The 20766-nt window shown below is 44.0% G+C and overlaps 1 protein-coding gene and 6 non-coding genes across 7 annotated transcripts in view; 6 read left to right on the top strand and 1 right to left on the bottom strand.

Moving 5' to 3' along the window:
* LOC146980648 (uncharacterized) overlaps positions 1-20766 on the bottom strand; it is a 100873-nt gene that overhangs the window by 30557 nt on the left and 49550 nt on the right. Inside the window, exons 7-11 of the mRNA XM_085787989.1 lie at positions 14656-14729; positions 9958-10113; positions 1458-1590; positions 595-683; positions 317-445 (exon numbers count right to left, since the gene is read on the bottom strand). Of these exons, the coding sequence (XP_085644115.1) occupies positions 317-445; positions 595-683; positions 1458-1590; positions 9958-10113; positions 14656-14729 (581 nt within the window). The remainder of the gene's footprint in view (positions 1-316; positions 446-594; positions 684-1457; positions 1591-9957; positions 10114-14655; positions 14730-20766) is intronic.
* trnas-gcu (transfer RNA serine (anticodon GCU)) lies at positions 9479-9560 on the top strand. The gene has a single exon. It is a non-coding gene; the product is annotated as a tRNA-Ser (tRNA).
* Positions 16790-16874, top strand: trnas-gcu (transfer RNA serine (anticodon GCU)). The gene has a single exon. It is a non-coding gene; the product is annotated as a tRNA-Ser (tRNA).
* Positions 17531-17612, top strand: trnas-gcu (transfer RNA serine (anticodon GCU)). Its single transcript has one exon. It is a non-coding gene; the product is annotated as a tRNA-Ser (tRNA).
* On the top strand, positions 19084-19165 carry trnas-gcu (transfer RNA serine (anticodon GCU)). The gene has a single exon. It is a non-coding gene; the product is annotated as a tRNA-Ser (tRNA).
* Positions 19781-19862, top strand: trnas-gcu (transfer RNA serine (anticodon GCU)). Its single transcript has one exon. It is a non-coding gene; the product is annotated as a tRNA-Ser (tRNA).
* trnas-gcu (transfer RNA serine (anticodon GCU)) lies at positions 20431-20512 on the top strand. The gene has a single exon. It is a non-coding gene; the product is annotated as a tRNA-Ser (tRNA).

The raw sequence follows: 20766 nt of genomic DNA, 5'->3' as shown, positions 1-20766 counted from the left end.
GGACGTGGAGGCAGAGAATGTCCCAGTGTATGGGCTAGCTATGAGCACTGTGATTGGCTCATCGCGTTTGGGGGCGTGGCTTAGCCATAGGTCAATTGCACGGCGTGACATTGGGATTGCGACTGCGATTCGATTAATCATGCAACACTAGTCCGAGCTGCTTGGAGGCCAGTGGGCGGGTTCTCGGCCGGCCAATCCAACATGGCGCTGTTCAGGCCGCCATGTTGGAGTCACAAAAACGACTCCCCAGAACCAATGGGGGACGTCACGGTGCTACGGCCATGTTTTTTACAGTCTATGGGAGGGACGGACTGACCTGTGTGTGCGTCGTGGCGGCGGCGGCGTCCTCCAGCTGCCTGCAGCGGCTCTGAGCGTCCAGCAGGTGGAGCTGCAGACTCTGGTTCTCAGCCTCCAGACTGTGGAGCTGCTGCTGCGTCTGACGGGCCTGAGCAGAACCACAACGTCACACACACACACACACACACACACACACACACACACACACACACACACACACACACACACACACACACACACACTGTACTGATGTGTGTGTGTGTGTGTGTGTGTGTGTGTGTGTGTGTGTGTGTGTACCTGTGCTCTGAGTCCTCTCAGATACTCCTGAAGTCCAGAGATGATTCCCTCCAAATCCCTCTGAAGGACTTCATTGGCCAAAATCTGACCTGAGGAGGAGGAGGAGGAGGAAGAGGAGGAGGAGGAGGAGGAGGAGGAGGAGGAGGAGAGGAGAGGAGGAGGACGAAGAAGAGGAGGGGTATGAGGAAGAGGAGAAGGAGAAGGAAGAAAAAGAGGAGGAAGAGAAAGAGGAGGAGGAAAAGGAGAAGGAAGAAATAGAGGAGGAAGAGAAGGAGGAAGAAGAAGAGGAGGAACAAAAAGAGGAAGAGGAGAAGGAAGAGGATGAGGAAGAAAAAGAGGAGAATGAGGAGAAGTAAGACGAGGAGGAAGAAAAAGAGGATGAGGAGGAAGAAAAAGAGGAGGAGGAAGAGGAGAAGGAAGAAAAGGAGGAAGAGGAGAAGGAGAAAGAAGAGGAGGAGGAAGAGGAGAAGGAGGATGACAAGGAAGAGGTGGAGGAGAAAGAAAAGAAAGAGGAGAAGAGGAGGAAGAAAAAGAGGGGGAGGAAAAAGAGATAGAAAAAGAGGAGGAGGAAGAAGAAGAAGAGAAGGAAGAGAAGAAGGAGAGAGAAGAGGAATAAGAAGAGGAAGAGAAGGAGAGAAAGTGGAAGAAAAAGATGAGGAAGAGGAATAAATGAAGGAGGAAGAAGGGGAGAAATTAAGAAAAAGAGGAGGAGGAGGAAGAAGAGGAGGTTTAATTTGCGTGAAAGAAGAAATGAAATAAAAACTTGAATCAGTGATAACTCAGGTGATGAGTTCTCCCACACTGACAGCCAATCACAGGCCTCCTCCTCCTCCTGCGCTGTGATTGGCCGTCGGGCTCCTCACCGTCGGTCAGCTGTTGCTCCAGCTCTTTGATCTCCTGCGTCTCCGTGGCGATGCGTGACAGCATGTCGTCGAGGCGACCCTCCAGCTCGCTCTGGCTGCGACTCATCCTGTCCCACAGCGAGGTCACATGGGCCTGCGAGGCAGACGGCAGCCAATCAGAGAGCAGCGTCACAACCCCACACAGGCCTTTAAAGGGCCAGTGCGTAAAATTCGGAGTCGGAGCAAAAACAAACGTGCGTAAACAGGGCCGGCCGCTGGCATAAACCCTCTATGTGGTTGTTCAGGGCCACAGCCGTTAGGTGGGGGGCCACATGATCAGAAAGGTACCGGGGTTCATCAAGTCATTTAAACATCCTGAGGTCTGCACGTGCAGCTATGAGCTTTATATGTAATGTGAAGTCAATATTCAGCTTCTTTTATCTCACATTTGAGACATTTGGTGAAAATAGAACGGCAGAATGACAACATTTGTGCTCAGAAAACAATCTTACAAAATGTCATTTTAGACTTGTTTTCTACACGTATCTATTACTGTATTCATATCCTATTTCAAGCACCAAAACAGTTCATTCTCATGACTGAAGGAGTGTTTTCACAAGGGATTTGACATGTTTCAAAAAGCAGACCTCAAATTTCCAGCATTTGGCCTAAATTATTTCTTTATACAGTGTTCTAGGACAAACTGGCCTCAGTGTGCTTACAGCGGAGGTTCTAATATTTAGACATAAAACACTTCTATTTATCTTAAAAAGATAAATTTAAGAAAATATGTAAAAGTCGAGAAAATGGCCTCAAACCTCAGAGGGCATAAACACGTCTGTATTCAGTTTTAACCAGTGATTTGGTGTTTGCGCTTAGAGTGCAGGGCCACAAACAAAAATCTTGTTTAGGGGGCCACCAAAATCCTAGGTTGTGCGTAAACGCAAAACGTACGAGATAAAAAAATAAAACAATGAGTCGTTTCTGCAGCAGCCTGAAAGTGAATGAATGAAAAAGTAACGATAACGTGACTTCCTGTTTGTGTTGAGACATGGGCTGTGTCCGAAATATCTCACCCATTCCCTACTCCCTACTCACTATAGGGGAGAGTGGGGTAAGATGAGCCAGTGGGTAAGTTGACCCACCCTTTGTTTCTAGGAAACTATAGGAAAAAGTTAGCATGTGACCAAATATTAGGGAGGCAGGCATCATTTCATGGAGTCTGTGAAGATTAGAACCACGTGAGTAAAGTGGTTTAACATTTATGACCAAAAAAATCATTTTTCACTCTCGAGAGTGAATTTTGCCGATCATAAGTTTCATGAGAATTGTGTTTAGACCAAAAGAGATGATTGTAAATTTGTTTTATACATGGGTTGTGGTATCTATGAGCTACAACATGAGGTAGTAAACCTAGCATGAAACTGCACCATTTTAGCTGTGAGAGCAATAAACCCAAGCCAAGGTAGCTGTGGGGTAAGTTGAGCCACCTATCCTATACACTTAATGAATGTATTTTGGCTGTATATGTCCAAATGATTAAATCAAGATACTGTATGTTTGTGATTACAGTAAGTATGTTCCTATAAACAGGAAAAGTTGTTTATAGTGTGCCAAACTTTACTTTCAAAGAAAAATCTCTGGGATTCTTCCCAAAATGCCACGTAATTGCAAAACTCCCCAAATCTCAGTGAGTTGGTGGCTCAGCAGGAAGTCCCTGTAGTTTGTGTTCACCTGTAGCCTGGACAGATGAAATATTAAGTAAAGGGGGAGGGAGGAGATGGATGGAAGGAAAGAAGGGGGGGTTGATCAATTTACCCCACTCCTATGGCCAACAAGTTGAGTCACAAGACCACTTTTTTTGAACATGCTATACTTTAAAAACAGTTATATTTACACTCATTCTGTTCATTTGTAGGGATGCAAAACATCCTGAAATATATGCAGATGTGTTAGTTAGCAACAAAACTATAATTGTCTTGATGTAGTGATCCTGAATACAAAAAGTGGCTCAACTTACCCCACTCTCCCCTATAGTGAATTCAATATAGTGACTCGCTGGTCAAATGAAAAACACTTTCGGACACTACTCCGCCGCACAGTTCATTACGTATTACGTCGCGTAATTAAAGGGACAACGAGGAGTTTCTCCATCGGCAGAACGAAAAATTCTGCGACAATAAAAAAGTCTCATATTAATGTGGATGAATCTACGCTACCCACACTTGTTAATGGCTCCATTTTAGATAAATCTATCGTTCTGTCTCTATGGTTATTTTGTTATTATTAGTGGTGGTGGAAATGCTGGGCGAGCTGACCAGCGTTTCTTTACTTTCGGTTTCGTGCCGGTGTAGGTACCAAAATAAAAAGAGGAGTAAAGCAATATATTAAGCGGTAATATATATATTTAAGCATCAAAGATGTTCAATCAAACCCACATAGTTTGAAACCACGTTCAAAACACACACAGCCAGTGTCACAACTAAGCATATAAAGTCAGCTAGCTTAATGCTAACGTATAATGTAAAACCTCATAGACGGGCTAACAGAAATTAGCATCGCTATCCAGAGTCTGTGGTCAGTTTGTAACGCTTGTTAGGAAATTTGCTCCGACGTTTGTTTTGGGAGTCTGTGGGAGCCGCGGCGACCGGACAAGCAGTCCAGTATTGGTGAGTGACAGCGTATTCATCATCATGCTGCCTTTATGGCGCTGGTCTGTGCATTTATTATGTCTATTTATTTTATTCAAACGGAACAATATTGTTATATATTTAAAGCAGCGGGATAATTCACGTTTGTAATTAATTGTAATAGAAATCCGCTATTGTTGTGCTGGATCTAGATGGTAAAGAGTGTCATAAGGTTGTCATTGTTGTTGTTGTTGTTGTTGTCGTTATAAGGTTGTTGTCATAGAATGGATCTGTTCCCTAACAGTCGTGTGTGTGTGTCTCTGTTGTGGCCTTCAGTACTGAGCTCTAGGGGTGGGAGAAAAAATCGATTCACATAAATATCGCAATATCTTTTTTGACGATGTATAAATCGATTTTTTTTTTTCAAAAATCGATTTTTTCTTTTTTTTTAATATTGTGCAATGTGCATTTGTTCGCCTTTTTTACATACAGCGAGTCCAGGTTTTGAAAAGGGTTTAAGTTCACTTTATAATGGAGTGTGTTAATTTATAGGCTCCTACAGTGTTTGTGTGCAGATAAATGTTAAAAATGCTAAAGACTAAAAATCGAGAGAATCGGCAATATCGTAGAATCGCAATTTAAATCGAACCGCCATCCAAAAAATCGTAGAAGAATCGAATCGGGAGAAAAGCGTATCGTCCCAGCCCTACTGAGCTCTTTGCTGCTCCCTCCTTGTTCTCTCATTTGCTCTGAGTTTGGTTTTGTCAGCTTATGACGTGGAATCTTAGCCTACATTCTTCATTTAGACTTGTGTGATCGCTACAGTGCATGGATCCCTGATGAACATAATCAGTAACAACAGAAAGCACTGTGTTTTTTCTGGTGTGCAGCCTTTCTATGAAATGATGGTGCCCCACCACTTTTTTTACATGTAAAAGCGCCACTGTATGTACTGTATATGCATATATATGAGCACAGCTTCACCTCAGAGAGACAGTAAAGGGTTAACAGCCTGTGGAGAATGCGGGCATCGATCCCGCTACTTCTCGCATGCTAAGCGAGCGCTCTACCATTTGAGCTAATTCCCCTGTGACGGTGTGACCTCAGAGCCCCCCCTGCCCCCCCCCCACCCTGCTACCAGCTTCCTTCACTGTGTCTGTGTCGCTGCTGATTCATCAGTTTCATTCATTTCACTGTGTTTTCACTCTTTTGATGTTACTGTAAATGTTGAATCTTTTATCTGGTGTTTCCTGTTCAGTTCACATTAAAAACACAGAATTACCTGTAAGTTACTGCTGTAAGGTAGCTTTTAAAATGAATTAACATGTTGCTTTAAAATAGTAGTAGTAGTAAAGCCTTCATTGTCATGACAAAACAACAAAGTTACTGCTAGGTAGGTCGTTTTCAAATAAATAACCATTTGTTTTAAATAAATAAACCTGTTGTTTTAAAATAAATAAATAAATTTGTTTTAAAATCAATAAATACCGTAAAATTGTTTTAAAACAAATAACCTGTTGTTTTTAAAATGAATAAATAAACCTGTTTTAATGTGAATAACCTGTTGTTTTAAAAAATAGGCTACATAATTAAATTTGTTTTAAAATAAAAAAAAATACATAAATAAAATTGTTTTAAATAAATAAACCTGTTGTTTTAAAATAAATAAATAAATAAGTTTTAAAATGAATAAATACTGTAAACTTGTTTTAAAACAAATAACGTGTTGTTTTAAAAATGAATAAATAAACTTGTTTTAAAATTTAAAAAAATACATAAATGAACTTGTTTTATATGAATAGCCATTTATTTTGAAACAAGTTAATTTATTTATTTTAAAACAACAGGTTATTTACATTAAAACAAGTTAATTTATTTATTTTAAAACAACAGGTTATTTACATTAAAACAAGTTCATTTATTTTAAAACAACAGGTTATTTATATAAAACAAGTTCATTTATGTATTTTTTTTAATTTTAAAACAAGTTTATGAACTTGTTTTAATGTAAATAACCTGTTGTTTTAAAAATAAATGAATACATTTGTTTAAAAATGAATAAATACACTTGTTTTAAAATAAATAAATACATTTGTTTTGTTTAAATTAAAGAACTTGTTGTCTTAAAATAAATTAATAAACTGTGAACTGACTTCAAACACTGAAACTTTATGAAGTTTTCTCCAGAAACAGACGGTGTTTGTACAGTCTAACCCCCCCAGAGACCACCGGGGGCTGCTGGGTAACATCCTGCTGCACCTCCTCCCTCCTCCTCTCTTCTCCTCTCCTCCGTTGACAGTAAAGAACATCATCTTCTCCTCCTCCTCCTCCTCCTCCTCCTCCTCCTCCTCCTCTCTGCTCTAACAATCACTCACTTCTTCACTTCTTCATCCCTCCGTCCTCGACTCGTCTCCACTCTCTGTTCTCCTCTCGTCTCTCAGTGAAAACTTCTCTTCCTCTCTCTCTGTCTCTCTCTCTGTCTCTCTCTCTTTGAATCAACACAGGAAATCTTTCTCTCAGCCAATCAGAGCGTCCGCTGCAGAGTGACAGGGCATGGTCTGTCCAATGGGAGTGAGTTAAAACTGTGACAGCAGAGGGGCGGGTGGGGGGAGTGGGGGGAGGGGCCAGAGCTTCTTAAAGAGACGGCGACCTGTTGCTGCTTGTTTGTGCAGATTTCACCACAGACTCATGTTACTGTGTGTGTGTGTGTGTGTGTGTGTGTGTGTGTGTGTTCTTGTACTTACTACGTTGTGAGGACCGGAAAGAGTTTTTAACCAACAGAGTGAGGACATTTTTGGGAAGTGAGGACATTTTGGCCGGTCCTCACTTTTTCCAAGCGCTGTTTGAGGGTTAAGACTTTAGGTTATAATTAGGCTTATATTAGGTTTAGAGTAATGGTTAAGGTTAGGCATTTGTTTTGGATGGTTAAGGTTAGGGTAAAGGGCTAGGGAATACATTATGTCAATATGTCCTCACAAAGATAGATTTACAAGGATGTGTGTGTGTGTTTGTTCTTGTACTTACTACGTTGTGAGGACCGGAGAAGAGTTTTTAACCAACAGAGTGAGGACATTTTTGGGAAGTGAGGACATTTTGGCCGGTCCTCACTTTTTCCAAGTGCTGTTTGAGGGTTAAGACTTTAGGTTTAATTAGGTTTAGAGTAATGGTTAAGGTAAGGCATTTGTTTTGGATGGTTAAGGTTAGGGTAAAGGGCTAGGGAATACATTATGCTATGTCAATGAGTGTCCTCACAAAGATAGCATTACAAGGATGTGTGAGTGTGAGTGTGTGTGAGAGTGTGTGTGTGTGAGGAGGGGAAGGGAGTGACTCGCACCGGGGAATTAGCTCAAATGGTAGAGCGCTCGCTTAGCATGTGAGAGGTAGCGGGATCGATGCCCGCATTCTCCACAGACTTTTAACTCTTTCCTGTCTCTGCTCTGAGCTGAGTGACCATGGACTCAGTCTGTCTGGAGAATCTGAAGCTGCTCACCCATTGGTCAACACTGTTAGCTTAGCCTGCGAACACTGAAACCTGTTAGCTTCACCTGCTAACATCAAAACATGTTAGCTTCACCTGCTAACACAAAACATGTTAGCTTCACCTGCTAACATCAAAAACATGTTAGTTTCACCTGCTAACACAAAACCTTAGCTTCACCTGCTGTTAAATAACTCCAGAATAGAAGAGAGGGCGGTGAGCCTTTCTGAGCAGAGCTAACTGCAGCTGAAACCTGTTTCTCTGAGCGTTCTGGTGGAGTTAGTGGAAGTGTAGGCTACAACAACTCCTGCAGTTCCTTCTGACCGAGACCAGAAGGACCAGAGCAACAAGCTGCATTTACTATCGTCTGACCAGACTGAGTCCATGGTCAGTCAGCTCAGAGCAGAGACAGGAAAAGGTTAAAAGTCTGTGGAGAATGCGGGCATCGATCCCGCTACCTCTCACATGCTAAGCGAGCGCTCTACCATTTGAGCTAATTCCCCCGTGGAGGTAGTTGGCTTAGCCAACAGGTTTGGCATTAGCAGGTGAAGCTAACATGTTTTGATGTTAGCAGGTGAAGCTAACAAGTTCTGATGTAGCAGGTGAAGCTAATATGTTTTGATGTTAGCAGGTGAAGCTGACAGGTTTCAGTGTTAGCAGGCTAAGCTAACAGTGTTGACCGAGGATGAGCAGCTTCAAATTCTCCAGACAGACTGAGTCCATGGTCAGTCACCTCAGAGACAGGAAAGGGTTAAAAGTCTGTGGAGAATGCGGGCATCTATCCCGCTACCTCTCACATGCTAAGCGAGCGCTCTACCATTTGAGCTAATTCCCCTGTGTTGACAGCTAATTTAGCCAACAGGTTTGGTGTTAGCAGGTGAAGCTAACATACTATTTTGTGTTAGCAGGTGAAGCTAATATGTTTTGTGTTAGCAGGTGAAGCTAACAGGTTTCAGTGTTAGCAGGCTAAGCTAACAGTGTTGACCAATGGGTGAGCAGCTTTAGATTCTACAGACAGACTCGCTCAGTTCAGAGCAGAGACAGGAAAGGGTTAAAAGTCTGTGGAGAATGCGGGCATCGATCCCGCTACCTCTCACATGCTAAGCGAGCGCTCTACCATTTGAGCTAATTCCCCTGTGGAGGTAGCTAGGTTAGCCAACAGGTTTCCTGTAAGCAGGTGAAGCTAACATGTATTGATGTTAGCAAGTGAAGCTAACAGGTTTCAGTGTTAGTAGGCTAAGCTAACAGTGTTGACCAATGGGTGAGCAGCTTCAGATTCTCCAGACAGACTGAGTCCATGGTCAGTCAGCTCAGAGCAGAGACAGGAAAGGGTTAAAAGTCTGTGGAGAATGCGGGCATCGATCCCGCTACCTCTCACATGCTAAGCGAGCGCTCTACCATTTGAGCTAATTCCCCTGTGGAGGTAGCTAGCTTAGCCAACACGTTTGGCATTAGCAGGTGAAGCTAACATGTTTTGTGTTATCAGGTGAAGCTAATATGTATTGATGTTAGCAGGTGGAGCTAACAGGTTTCAGTGTTAGCAGGCTAAGCTAACAGTGTTGACCAATGGGTGAGCAGCGTCAGATTCTCCAGACAGACTGAGTCCATGGTCAGGCAGCTCAGAGCAGAGACAGGAAAGGGAGAAAAGTCTGTGGAGAATGCGGGCATCGATCCCGCTACCTCTCACATGCTAAGCGAGCGCTCTACCATTTGAGCTAATTCCCCAGTGAGAAGCTATCAGGTCACTTCCTGTGTAGGAGGTCAAAGTTCAGGCTGCTCAGCTGTCAATCATTAAACCACAACAATGAAGCTCACACAGCACACACACTGAGACGCTGCAGCTGCTGCTTCACTGTGTGTGTGTGTGTGTGTGTGTCCTCCTCTCAGCCTGAGCAGTGCATTGTGGGACAACATGGCCGCCCTGCCTCCCTACAGACGAGGTGGCCGAGTGGTTAAGGCGATGGACTGCTAATCCATTGTGCTCTGCACGCGTGGGTTCGAATCCCATCCTCGTCGAGACGGGGTTTTGTTACAACTACACAACAGGTTTGATCTGGACTCTGATGACGTCATAGAAACTGGAGCTCTGACTCTCGGACTCTGACCTTACTGCAATAGTACTGTAATAGTATTGTAATAGTACTACAATAGTACTGTAATAGCATTGTAATAGTACTGTGATAGTACTATAGTGTTTTGACTATAATTTTTTTTAGCTTTTTTTTCTTGTATAGGCCTCATGTTCAAAATACAATTATTAATTTCCTAATCCTATGAGTAGCGTTTTAACGGCAATGAGCCAAAGTAAAGAAGAATCGGGACATACAATATTTTTTGGGACGACATACATTCACTTTGGGACGGTTCAAATTGTATTTTCGTGACGAATTGGGACGAATGTCGCCTCGCTCACATGTTGTGGGTCTGACGTGTCCTGCAGCTCCTCCACTCGTCTCTCCGTCCTCCTCCTCTCCTCCCTCTGTCTCTCCACCCGTCTCTCTGTCTCATCAGCGTCGTCTCTCAGCTGCTGCAGGGCCGACAGCTTCCTGAGGAGGAGACACAGCACCCCCTGCTGGACACACACACTTGGCACAATTTTCATGAAGAAAATCTCAATCTCCCAATAGAGCAGGGCAGACCTTAATATTAAATATACAGTACAGGTCAAAAGTCTGGACACACTCAATGCATTTCCTTTATTTTCATGACTATTTACATTGTAGATTCTCACTGAAATTCCACTAATGAACCCTGACAAGGCACACTGACACCTGTGAAGTGAAAACCATGTTCAGGTCAAGTTCACCTCTTGAAGCTCATCAAGAGAATGCCAAGAGCGTGCAAAGCAGTAATCAGAGCAAAGGGTGGGCTACTTTGAAGGAACTAGAATTGGTGGGGGCAGAGATAGAGGAGGAGGAGAAAGAAGGAGAGGAAGAAGAAAAGAAGAAAGAGAAGACAAAGAAGAAAAGACGTGTTTTCAGTTATTTCACACTTTTTTGTTAATTCCACATGTGTTCATTCATAGTTTTGGTGCCTTCAGTGAGAATAAAGGAAACACATTGAATGAGAAGGTGTGTCCAAACTTTTGGCCTGTACTGTATGTATCTCTGTAAAATTTATGCGTATGTTAGACTATATGGATGTACATATGTGTAGCGAGCACGCTTATGTGTATGTTTGTGCAGGTAAGCACATATATATGTGCAAATACCCACTAATGTCAGTAAGGACAGATTACTTCTTTTCCACTTATTGTTTCCTTGTTTGTCTTATATATATACAGTATATACATGGGTTAAACAAAAAAAAGAGGAAAGAAAGAAACTGTACGAGTCACCCCATCATCGATATTGTTTCAGGATGGATATTTTTGTTGTTGTATCTTTTTTGTTAATTTATTGGAAAAGAAAAAGAAAAAGAAAACGCTCTACCATTTGAGCTAATTGACCCTTTGTTGGCCTTCTGATTGGTCTGCTGTTCCACCAATCAGAGCGCTTCTCCCCATGTCACGTGTTGCGCAACATTCTAAGGTTGGACAACCCTGGAATGAAACCCTATGAAACAAGATAGGTAGACAGCAACTTTTGGGCCAAAACTACTTTATAATTTTTCAATATGGTTAAAATGTGTGCCTGGGGTTCCTGCAATAGCGACTCACAATATCTGGAACGTATTGGAGTCATTTTTATCCCATTCCCTAAACACAAGACATCAATAAACATACAGCCTAACATATAATATTACTTTAAGCTTCTGTTACGTATTTAATTGAGCTTAATAATAGGGTTTGGGGGTGGTCCACTAGGGGGAGCTGTAGGCATAGGTCAGGGGTTAACCTCTTAATGCACGCCCCTATTTTTCATGTTTTTTGCCATAACGCCATGCCCAAGTTGTGAGCAGCACAGATCCCACATAGTTTAAGATTCAGAGATGTGCCTGGTATCATTGTAAAGGTAACACTCTCAGGATTACTGTTAAGGTGTTTTTTTGATTCTGTGACTTTACTGACAAAAATGGCAAAGGTTAGAATGATTAAATTGTTTCCCCGCCCATAGGTTTGCCTATAGAATGACATGGGTACAGACATTCAGGGAGCTCTCAGCAGGCTATAGACACAATTAGGCCACAGCCACAAGTCTTGGCTTCCTGCAGTCCAAATTTCAAGTCAAAAGACCAAAAGAAACAAAAAAAATACAACCGCTAAACTCCTGGCCCGCAGTAGAGGGCGCACCCCTAAAAGCAGTGGATTATAGAACTATATGCCTATCTGCATTGTGTATTTCTATGCTGTGGAGCGGGTGGCGCGCACGTTGGATACACGGGGGTTTGTTTATCAGCAACCAAACGTGATGGCGTAGTGTCATACACCGTTGAAAACCTCAGACTATTGGCTAAAAGGTTATCTGCTTCATTTCACGGACAATTTCTATTGGCTCAAGCAGCTGTCAATCAAAGTCACGTTGTCAGTCTCATCGTCACGTGTCCTCATTGGCTTTCGAGACATGTCCCGGCCCATCCTCGCCACCGATTGGCTACTGCGTGGTGTCGTTTGAAGCAGGAAGACCTCACGGATGTAAACATTCAGTCACATGTAGTCACAGATCGCCGTGGGACTCGTAAAATGCGGTAACGGGGCCGGTTTTTGTTTTGATCCGCGTGTATTACGTTACGCATTGGATTAAACACATGGACATATTGAGGAAAATACTTCGGTTAGAAGGAAAGGAATTTCATATTTCACAAGCATGGATACTTGGCTAGCTGTACAAACGGTCTTGTGTCATAAGATGGTCGCTGTAGATCAGCTGTGGATAAAGGGAAGACTTGAAAGGTATGTACGCATCATACGTTAGCTTAGCGGCTAGCCGACCTAACTGCTAATCCTGTTGGGGCTGTGAGCAACCAAAAAAAACATGGGTGGTCTTGAATTGATCGGGGCGATCTAAGCTTTCTAACAATGTATAACATGAATATATATGCTTAAGGGCTGCTGTTAAAAATGTTCGGGAGTAATTGATGCTAGCGCCACCTTCTGGAGCCGTACCGTGGGCGGTACAGTGTGCGTTAACTGGTTAACTGCAAAGTTTTGTTTGTTGTTGTTGTGTGCAGTCCTCATGAGAAGTGAGCCCGTTTTCCCTGGCTGTACTGTGCTAAGTGCTAAGCTCATTCATTCTCTAGTCCACTCTCTGGTCGTGTTCATAAACAGAGAAGATCTAATACCTTCAAAGTTATCTAGCAAACGTAACATTACCGCCACTAATGTCTTTTTAACTTTGTGAAGTTTTACGAGGAGAAACAGGAGATCGGCGGAGATTAGCTTGTAGCTAACGTTAGCTAGCGCCGTTAGCTACTAGCTAGTGAGTGACCAAAACAATGATTTTTCCCCATTCTTCGGAAAAGTCGGGTAATGCCCGTTCAATCGCTCTTTAGCCACGTCTGTCTTCTATCACGGACACCATTTTTCTGATATGTAAGTTAATTCAAATTTCCCTTACTAGCAATTTAAATCTCCCTAATTTTCAATGGTTTCCAATGGGAGTTAACCCTTCCGTGACCATTGTTTGTCCAACCTAGCAACAGTAACCGTGGGGGGCGGGGCCTTGACAAAGGGTCAATTCCCCCGTGGAGGTAGTTAGCTTAGCCAACAGGTTTGGCAGGTGAGGCTAACATGTTTTGTGTTATCATGTGAAGCTAATATGTATTGATGTTAGCAGGTGGAGCTAACAGGTTTCAGTGTTAGCAGGCTAAGCTAACAGTGTTGACCAATGGGTGAGCAGCTTCAGATTCTCCAGACAGACTGAGTCCATGGTCAGTCAGCTCAGAGCAGAGACAGGAAAGAGTTAAAAGTCTGTGGAGAATGCGGGCATCGATCCCGCTACCTCTCACATGCTAAGCGAGCGCTCTACCATTTGAGCTAATTCCCCTGTGTTCACAGCTAGCTTAGCCAACAGGTTTGGTGTTAGCAGGTGAAGCTAACATGTTTTGTGTTAGCAGGTGAAGCTAATATGTTTTGTGTTAGCAGGTGAAGCTAACAGGTTTCAGTGTTAGCAGGTGAAGCTAACAGGTTTCAGTGTTAGCAGGCTAAGCTAACAGTGTTGACCAATTTTCACGAGTAACACACTGTTATTCAAAATTCTAAAGTTAATTGCCCTACTGTTACTGTAACTGTTAACATTTCCATGTTTCTCACATTCTCTGTTGTAAACTGTTTTCTTGTCTGTAACAACATCTCTGTCCCGTCTGTCCGTCCTGGGTGATGATCCCTCCTCTGACTCCGACTCTTTTTTTTTTTTTCACATTTATATATGTACTGTCTGTAGTTACTGTAAAAAAAGAAAAGAAAACGAAAGCCTAATGGGTCGTTCAGACCAAAAGCGTCAAAAGACGCTCTTGACGCTTTTCCGCGACGCTGGTGGTCTGAACACCCTGGCGTTTTGACGCGCGTCAAAGAAGTTGACGTCGGTTGTGGTTGGTCATCCATTTAAAGGGGCCGCGACATCTACACTCTGATTGGTTGCCGCTGCTCCGCATCATCGCTCATTAGCATAAAGTTCAGGAGATTTCAACTTTCTCCTGACGCTCTCGCCGCCAAAACGCGACGCCAACGCCTTTGACGCTCTTCAACGCTCCTCGACGCTGGTTCTCATTGAAAATGAATGACTTCCGGCCACCGCGACGCTCTCGACGCTTTCGGTCTGAACGTACAGTAAGTCATTATGATGAATGGAGTAGAAGTGTTTTCCATTCATCATAGTGTTTTACACTGAGCACATCAGAGTTCAAATGGTTCTTATTCATAATATGATGGTTTGTGTCATCTGAGACTAAAACAGCATTTAGAGAAGAAATAACATTGTTTTGAATGTAAAATTTCATTTTGCAGGAGAAGTGAGGGCTAAGTTAGTGTGTGTGTTTTTGCATTTGTGTGTAGAGTTCTGAGAGTATGAGGCATACTTTCAGAAAATGTGTGTAAACAATCGAGGAAAACCGTAGTATCAACAGACTTACGCTGCTTTCCCACTAGAAAGATAACTCCGCCCCCAGCGCCGACCTAAGAGGTTAGGTTAGGGTTGTGTGTGTTATTGTGTGTGTGTGTGTGTGTGTGTGTTACCTGTCGGTGTGTTGCGGTTTCCTCTGCTTCCTGCTGCCTGGTGTGACGAGCCACCTGCAGGACTTCAGCATCACCTGTGCACAAGTAGGAAGAGGAGGAGGTTTGTGTTCAGTCTGCAGTGTTTCCATGACAACGTCAGTTTCTAACAGCTGCAGACAGAGAACGTGATGCTCAAACACCACAGTGACCATCTACCTGGAGTCAGGTGAGAGAGTGACTGAGGCTCATTGGGCTGAAGGTGACTGAACGCTGAAGGTGACTGAACGCTGAAGGTGACTGAATGCTGAAAGTGAACGCTGAAGGTGAACAATGATGGTGAATGCTTAAGGTGAACACTGATGTGAACACTGAAGGTGACTGAATGCTGAAGGTGAACACACTGAAGGTGACTGAATGCTGAAGGTGAAGACTGAAGGTGAACGCTGAAGGTGACTAAATGCTGAAGGTGAATGCTGATGTGAACGCTGAAGGTGAACACTGAAGGTGACTGAATGCTGAAGGTGAATGCTGATGTGAACGCTGAAGGTGAACACTGAAGGTGACTGAATGCTGAAGGTGAATGCTGATGTGAACGCTGAAGGTGAACACTGGAGGTGACTGAATGCTGAAGGTGAAGACTGAAGGTGACTGAATGCTGAAGGTAACAGAATGCTGAAGGTGACTGAATGCTGAAGGTGACTGAATGCTGAAGGTAACAGAATGCTGAAGGTAACAGAATGCTGAAGGTGACTGAATGCTGAAAGTGAACGCTGAAGGTGAACAATGATGGTGAATGCTTAAGCAGGGTTCCTACAGCTTAAGCCAAGTTAAATTTAAGACTTTTTAAGACTTTTTTAAAGCCACTTGAAATTAAATTTAAGACCGACTTCATAATAAACACAAATGCAGAAAAAAAAAGAAAAACACCACATCAATTACATAGGGTTAGGGACAATTTGACCCACTTTCCTATGTGATCCAAGGTAAAGTGACTGCTACATGAACATCGGATTGTGTCTCTTTCCAGCTGTCCTTTCAAAATAAATGCATAAAAAGTCTGGAAAAAAAAAAACACTGACTGGCGGTGAGAAATTTAGCGTTGACGGCCGCCACTAACTTCTCTATATCGAAATGTTACCAATTATTTTGAGATTTGAGACTAATTACAACCATAAAACTACCACTTACCAAGTGTTAACATTTTTAAGACTTTTGAAAAATTGATTTAAGACATTTTAATGCCAATTAAGGCCTTGTTTTTAGATTAATGAATTCAATGCCTTTTAAGACTTTTTAAGGATCCGTAAGAACCCTGTTAAGGTGAACACTGATGTGAACGCTGAAGGTGACTGAATGCTGAAGGTGAATGCTGATGTGAACGCTGAAGGTGAACACTGAAGGTGACTGAATGCTGAAGGTGAATGCTGATGTGAACACTGAAGGTGACTGAATGCTGAAGGTGACTGAATGCTGAAGGTGACAGAATGCTGAAAGTGAATGCTGAAGGTGAACAATGATGGTGAATGCTTAAGGTGAACACTGATGTGAACGCTGAAGGTGACTGAATGCTGAAGGTGAATGCTGATGTGAACGCTGAAGGTGAACGCTGAAGATGACTGAATGCTGAAGGTGAACACTCATGTGAACAGAGAACGTGATGCTCAAACACCACGGTGTGCGTCCACCTGGAGTCAGGTGAGAGACTGACTGAGGCTCATTGGGCTGAAGGTGATTGAACGCTGAAGGTGACTGAACGCTGAAGGTGACTGAATGCTGAAAATGAACGCTGAAGGTGAACAATGATGGTGAATGCTTAAGGTGAACACTGATGTGAACACTTAAGGTGACTGAATGCTGAAGGTGAACACAGTGAAGGTGACTGAATGCTGAAGGTGAAGACTGAAGGTGAACGCTGAAGGTGACTAAATGCTGAAGGTGAATGCTGATGTGAATGCTGAAGGTGAACACTGAAGGTGACTGAATGCTGAAGGTGAATGCTGATGTGAACACTGATGTGAACACTGAAGGTGACTGAATGCTGAAGGTGAATGCTGAAGGTGAATGCTGATGTGAACACTGATGTGAACACTGGAGGTGGCTGAATGCTGAAGGTGAAGACTGAAGGTGAACGCTGATTTGGGAGGGGGCAGAGTTGAGCATTATGGTGGTCAAGTGGTTAAGGCGATGGACTGCTAATCCATTGTGCTCTGCACGCGTGGGTTCGAATCCCATCCTCGTCGGGGTAGAGTTCACTTTAGCATCTGTCACACCTGGCTGAAGCTGCTTCATCTGAGACTGTAGGAAGTCAGTGATGATCTCTGGTGGATCATTTCATGTATTGGTTCAACACGCCGATCACCAATCTGTCGGTGTGTTGCGGTTTCCTCTGCTTCCTGCTGCCTGGTGTGACGAGCCACCTGCAGGACTTCAGCATCACCTGTGCACAAGGAGGAGGAGGAGGAGGCTTGTGTTCACTCTGCCGTGTTTCCATGACAACGTCAGTTTCTAACAGCTGCAGACAGAGAACGTGATGCTGAAGGATAAGTTAATGCTGAAGGTGAACACTGATGTGAACACTACGGTGGCCCTGAGGGCACCAATCACAACAGAAAATCAGGAAACACAACAACAAAAGAGAAAACACAACGGCAAAAGAGAAAACACTACAGCAAAAGAGAAAACACAACGGCAAAAGAGAAAAGACAATGACCAACACAACAACAAAAAAGAAAAAAAAGTTTAGTAATTTGTGGTTGTGTTTTCTCTTTTGTTGTTGTGTTTTCTGATTTGCTGTTGTGATTTGCACCTCAGGACCACCGTACAACACTGAAAGTGAACGCTGAAGGTGAATACTGATGAACGCTGATTTGGGAGGGAGCAGAGTTGAGAGACACAGGACGAGGTGGCCGAGTGGTTAAGGCGATGGACTGCTAATCCATTGTGCTCTGCACGCGTGGGTTCGAATCCCATCCTCGTCGGGGTAGAGTTCACTTTAGCATCTGTCACACCTGGAAAGAGTGTCATCTGAGACTGTGAGTCTGTGATCTCTGATGGATCATTTCAGACCGATCATGTCAGTGTGTTCACCTCACAGCAGATTAGCTCTGATCTGAGTTCAGTTCAACTGTGTTCACAAGGACTCATTCAGCTTTCACACCAATTAAACTTGGTTTAGAGAAGCCAACTTCATTCACTTCAGTTTAAAATCAGTTTAACCTTAATTTGATCTCGGTTTAAAGTGAAATTCCGGCGTAAGTGTAAACCATGGTCAAACACACCGTAACACCGAGACCCCCCCTCGAGAGATCAATTTGCCCGACCGCTACATTCACGAGATCCACCAACTTCAGCAAATACCGCAATATCGCCACACACGGCACTCTCCGGATCCACTGTCTGACCGCAACCAAAACGCCACCATTTGCCCAAAATAATGCTCAGAACTGCACCAAATGTCATCAATAGTACACACAGGGTCCCAGCACGTAGTACGAGTTGTCAAACATCTGCTAGCTTTGCCTGTTTTCTTTAGCAAGGAGATGCAACTCAACTCACCTACTTCTCCTCCGGGAGCCGCTCGTTGGTGAGGAAGCCCTGACGAGTCGATCACCGAGTGCACCGGAGTTCCGCAGCTCTTAAAAATGCTCATTTGCGCCTATATCGTGGCCAGCACTCGATAATAATAGTTATAAAGTGATATGCAAGATAAAAAAAAAAAAAACTCTGATTGTATTTCCATGAGGTAATTGTTGATTGAGATGCGGAACTCCGGTGCACTCGGTGATCGACTCGTCAGGGCTTCCTCACCAACGAGCGGCTCCCGGAGGAGAAGTAGGTGAGTTGAGTTGCATCTCCTTGCTAAAGAAAACAGGCAAAGCTAGCAGATGTTTGACAACTTGTACTACGTGCTGGGACCCTGTGTGTACTATTGATGACATTTGGTGCAGTTCTGAGCATTATTTTGGGCAAATGGTGGCGTTTTGGTTGCGGTCAGACAGTGGATCCGGAGAGCGCCGTGTGTGGCGATATTGCGGTATTTGCTGAAGTTGGTGGATCTCGTGAATGTAGCGGTCGGGCAAATTGATCTCTCGAGGGGGGGGTCTAACTCGGTGTTACGGTGTGTTTGACCATGGTTTACACTTACGCCGGAATTTCACTTTAAGATCAACTACTCTTCAGACCGTCGCTGCAGCTTGAACATTATGACCTGTCAGCCCTCCTGCTGGCGGCCATGTTGAACAGTTTCTAACAGCTGCAGACAGAGAACGTGATGCTCAAACACCACGGTGAGCGTCCACCTGGAGTCAGGTGAGAGAGTGACTGAGGCTCATTGGGCTGAAGGTGACAGAACGCTGATGTGAACGCTGAAGGTGAACACTGATGGTGAACTCTAAAGTGAACGCTAAAGGTGAACGCTGATTTGGGAGGGAGCAGATTTGAGAGACACAGGACGAGGTGGCCGAGTGGTTAAGGCGATGGACTGCTAATCCATTGTGCTCTGCACGCGTGGGTTCGAATCCCATCCTCGTCGGGGTAGAGTTCACTTTAGCATCTGTCACACCTGGAAAGGGCCGAAGCTGCTTCATCTGAGACTGTAGGAAGTCAGTGATGATCTCTGGTGGATAGATTTCATGTATTGGTTCAACACACCGATCACCAATCTGTCGGTGTGTTGCGGTTTCCTCTGCTTCCTGCTGCCTGGTGTGACGAGCCACCTGCAGGACTTCAGCATCACCTGTGCACAAGTAGGAGGAGGAGGAGGTTTGTGTTCAGTCTGTCGTGTTTCCATGACAACGTCAGTTTCTAACAGCTGCAGACAGAGAACGTGATGCTCAAACATCACGGTGAGCGTCCACCTGGAGTCAGGTGAGAGACTGACTGAGGCTCATCAGGCAGGTGAACACTGAAGGTGACAGAATGCTGAAAGTGAACGCTGAAGGTGAACAATGATGGTGAATGCTTAAGGTGAACGCTGAAGGTGAATGTTGAAGGTGAAGACTGAAGGTGAACGCTAAAGGTGGCCAACGATGGTGAAGACTGAAGGTGAAGACTGATGTGAATGCTGAAGGTGAACACTGATGGTGAACACTAAAGGTGACCAACGATGGAGAACAGTGATCTGTAGGGAGCAGAATTGATGACACAGGACGAGGTGGCCGAGTGGTTAAGGCGATGGACTGCTAATCCATTGTGCTCTGCACGCGTGGGTTCGAATCCCATCCTCGTCGGGGTAGAGTTCACTTTAGCATCTGTCACACCTGGAAAAGGGCCGAAGCTGCTTCATCTGAGACTGTAGGAAGTCAGTGATGATCATGTATCGGTTCAACACACCGATCATGTCAGTGTGTTCTTCCACCTCACAGCAGATTAGCTCTGATCTGTTCTGTTCAGTTCAACTGTGTTCACAAGGACTCATTCAGCTGTCACACCAATTAAACTTGGTTTAGAGAAGCCAACTTCATTCACTTCAGTTTAAAATCAGTTTAACCTTAATTTGATCTCGGTTTAAGATCAACTACTCTTCAGACCGTTGCTGCAGCTTGAACATTATGACCTGTCAGCCCTCCTGCTGGCGGCCATGTTGAACAGTTTCTAACAGCTGCAGACAGAGAACGTGATGCTCAAACACCACGGTGAGCGTCCACCTGGAGTCAGGTGAGAGAGTGACTGAGGCTCATTGGGCTGAAGGTGACTGAACGCTGATGTGAACGCTGAAGGTGAAGACTGATGGTGAACTCTAAAGTGAACGCTAAAGGTGAACGCTGATTTGGGAGGGAGCAGAATTGAGGGACACAGGACGAGGTGGCCGAGTGGTTAAAGCGATGGACTGCTAATCCATTGTGCTCTGCACGCGTGGGTTCGAATCCCATCCTCGTCGGGGTAGAGTTCACTTTAGCATCTGTCACACCTGGAAAGAGTGTCATCTGAGACTGTGAGTCTGTGTTCTCTGATGGATCATTTCAGACCGATCATGTCAGTGTGTTCTTCCACCTGCCTCCACTTCACAGCAGATTAGCTCTGATCTGAGTTCAGTTCAACTGTGTTCACAAGGACTCATTCAGCTTTCACACCATTTCCAATTAAACTTGGTTTAGAGAAGCCAACTTCATTCACTTCAGTTTAAAATCAGTT

The sequence above is a fragment of the Trachurus japonicus genome, chromosome 9 (genome assembly GCF_045865225.1).
Source record: "Trachurus japonicus isolate A0001 chromosome 9, Traja_1.0".
Lineage (NCBI taxonomy): Eukaryota > Metazoa > Chordata > Actinopteri > Carangiformes > Carangidae > Trachurus > Trachurus japonicus.
Note: the sequence above shows the minus strand (reverse complement) of the source record. Positions and strands in the feature narration are given on the sequence as shown.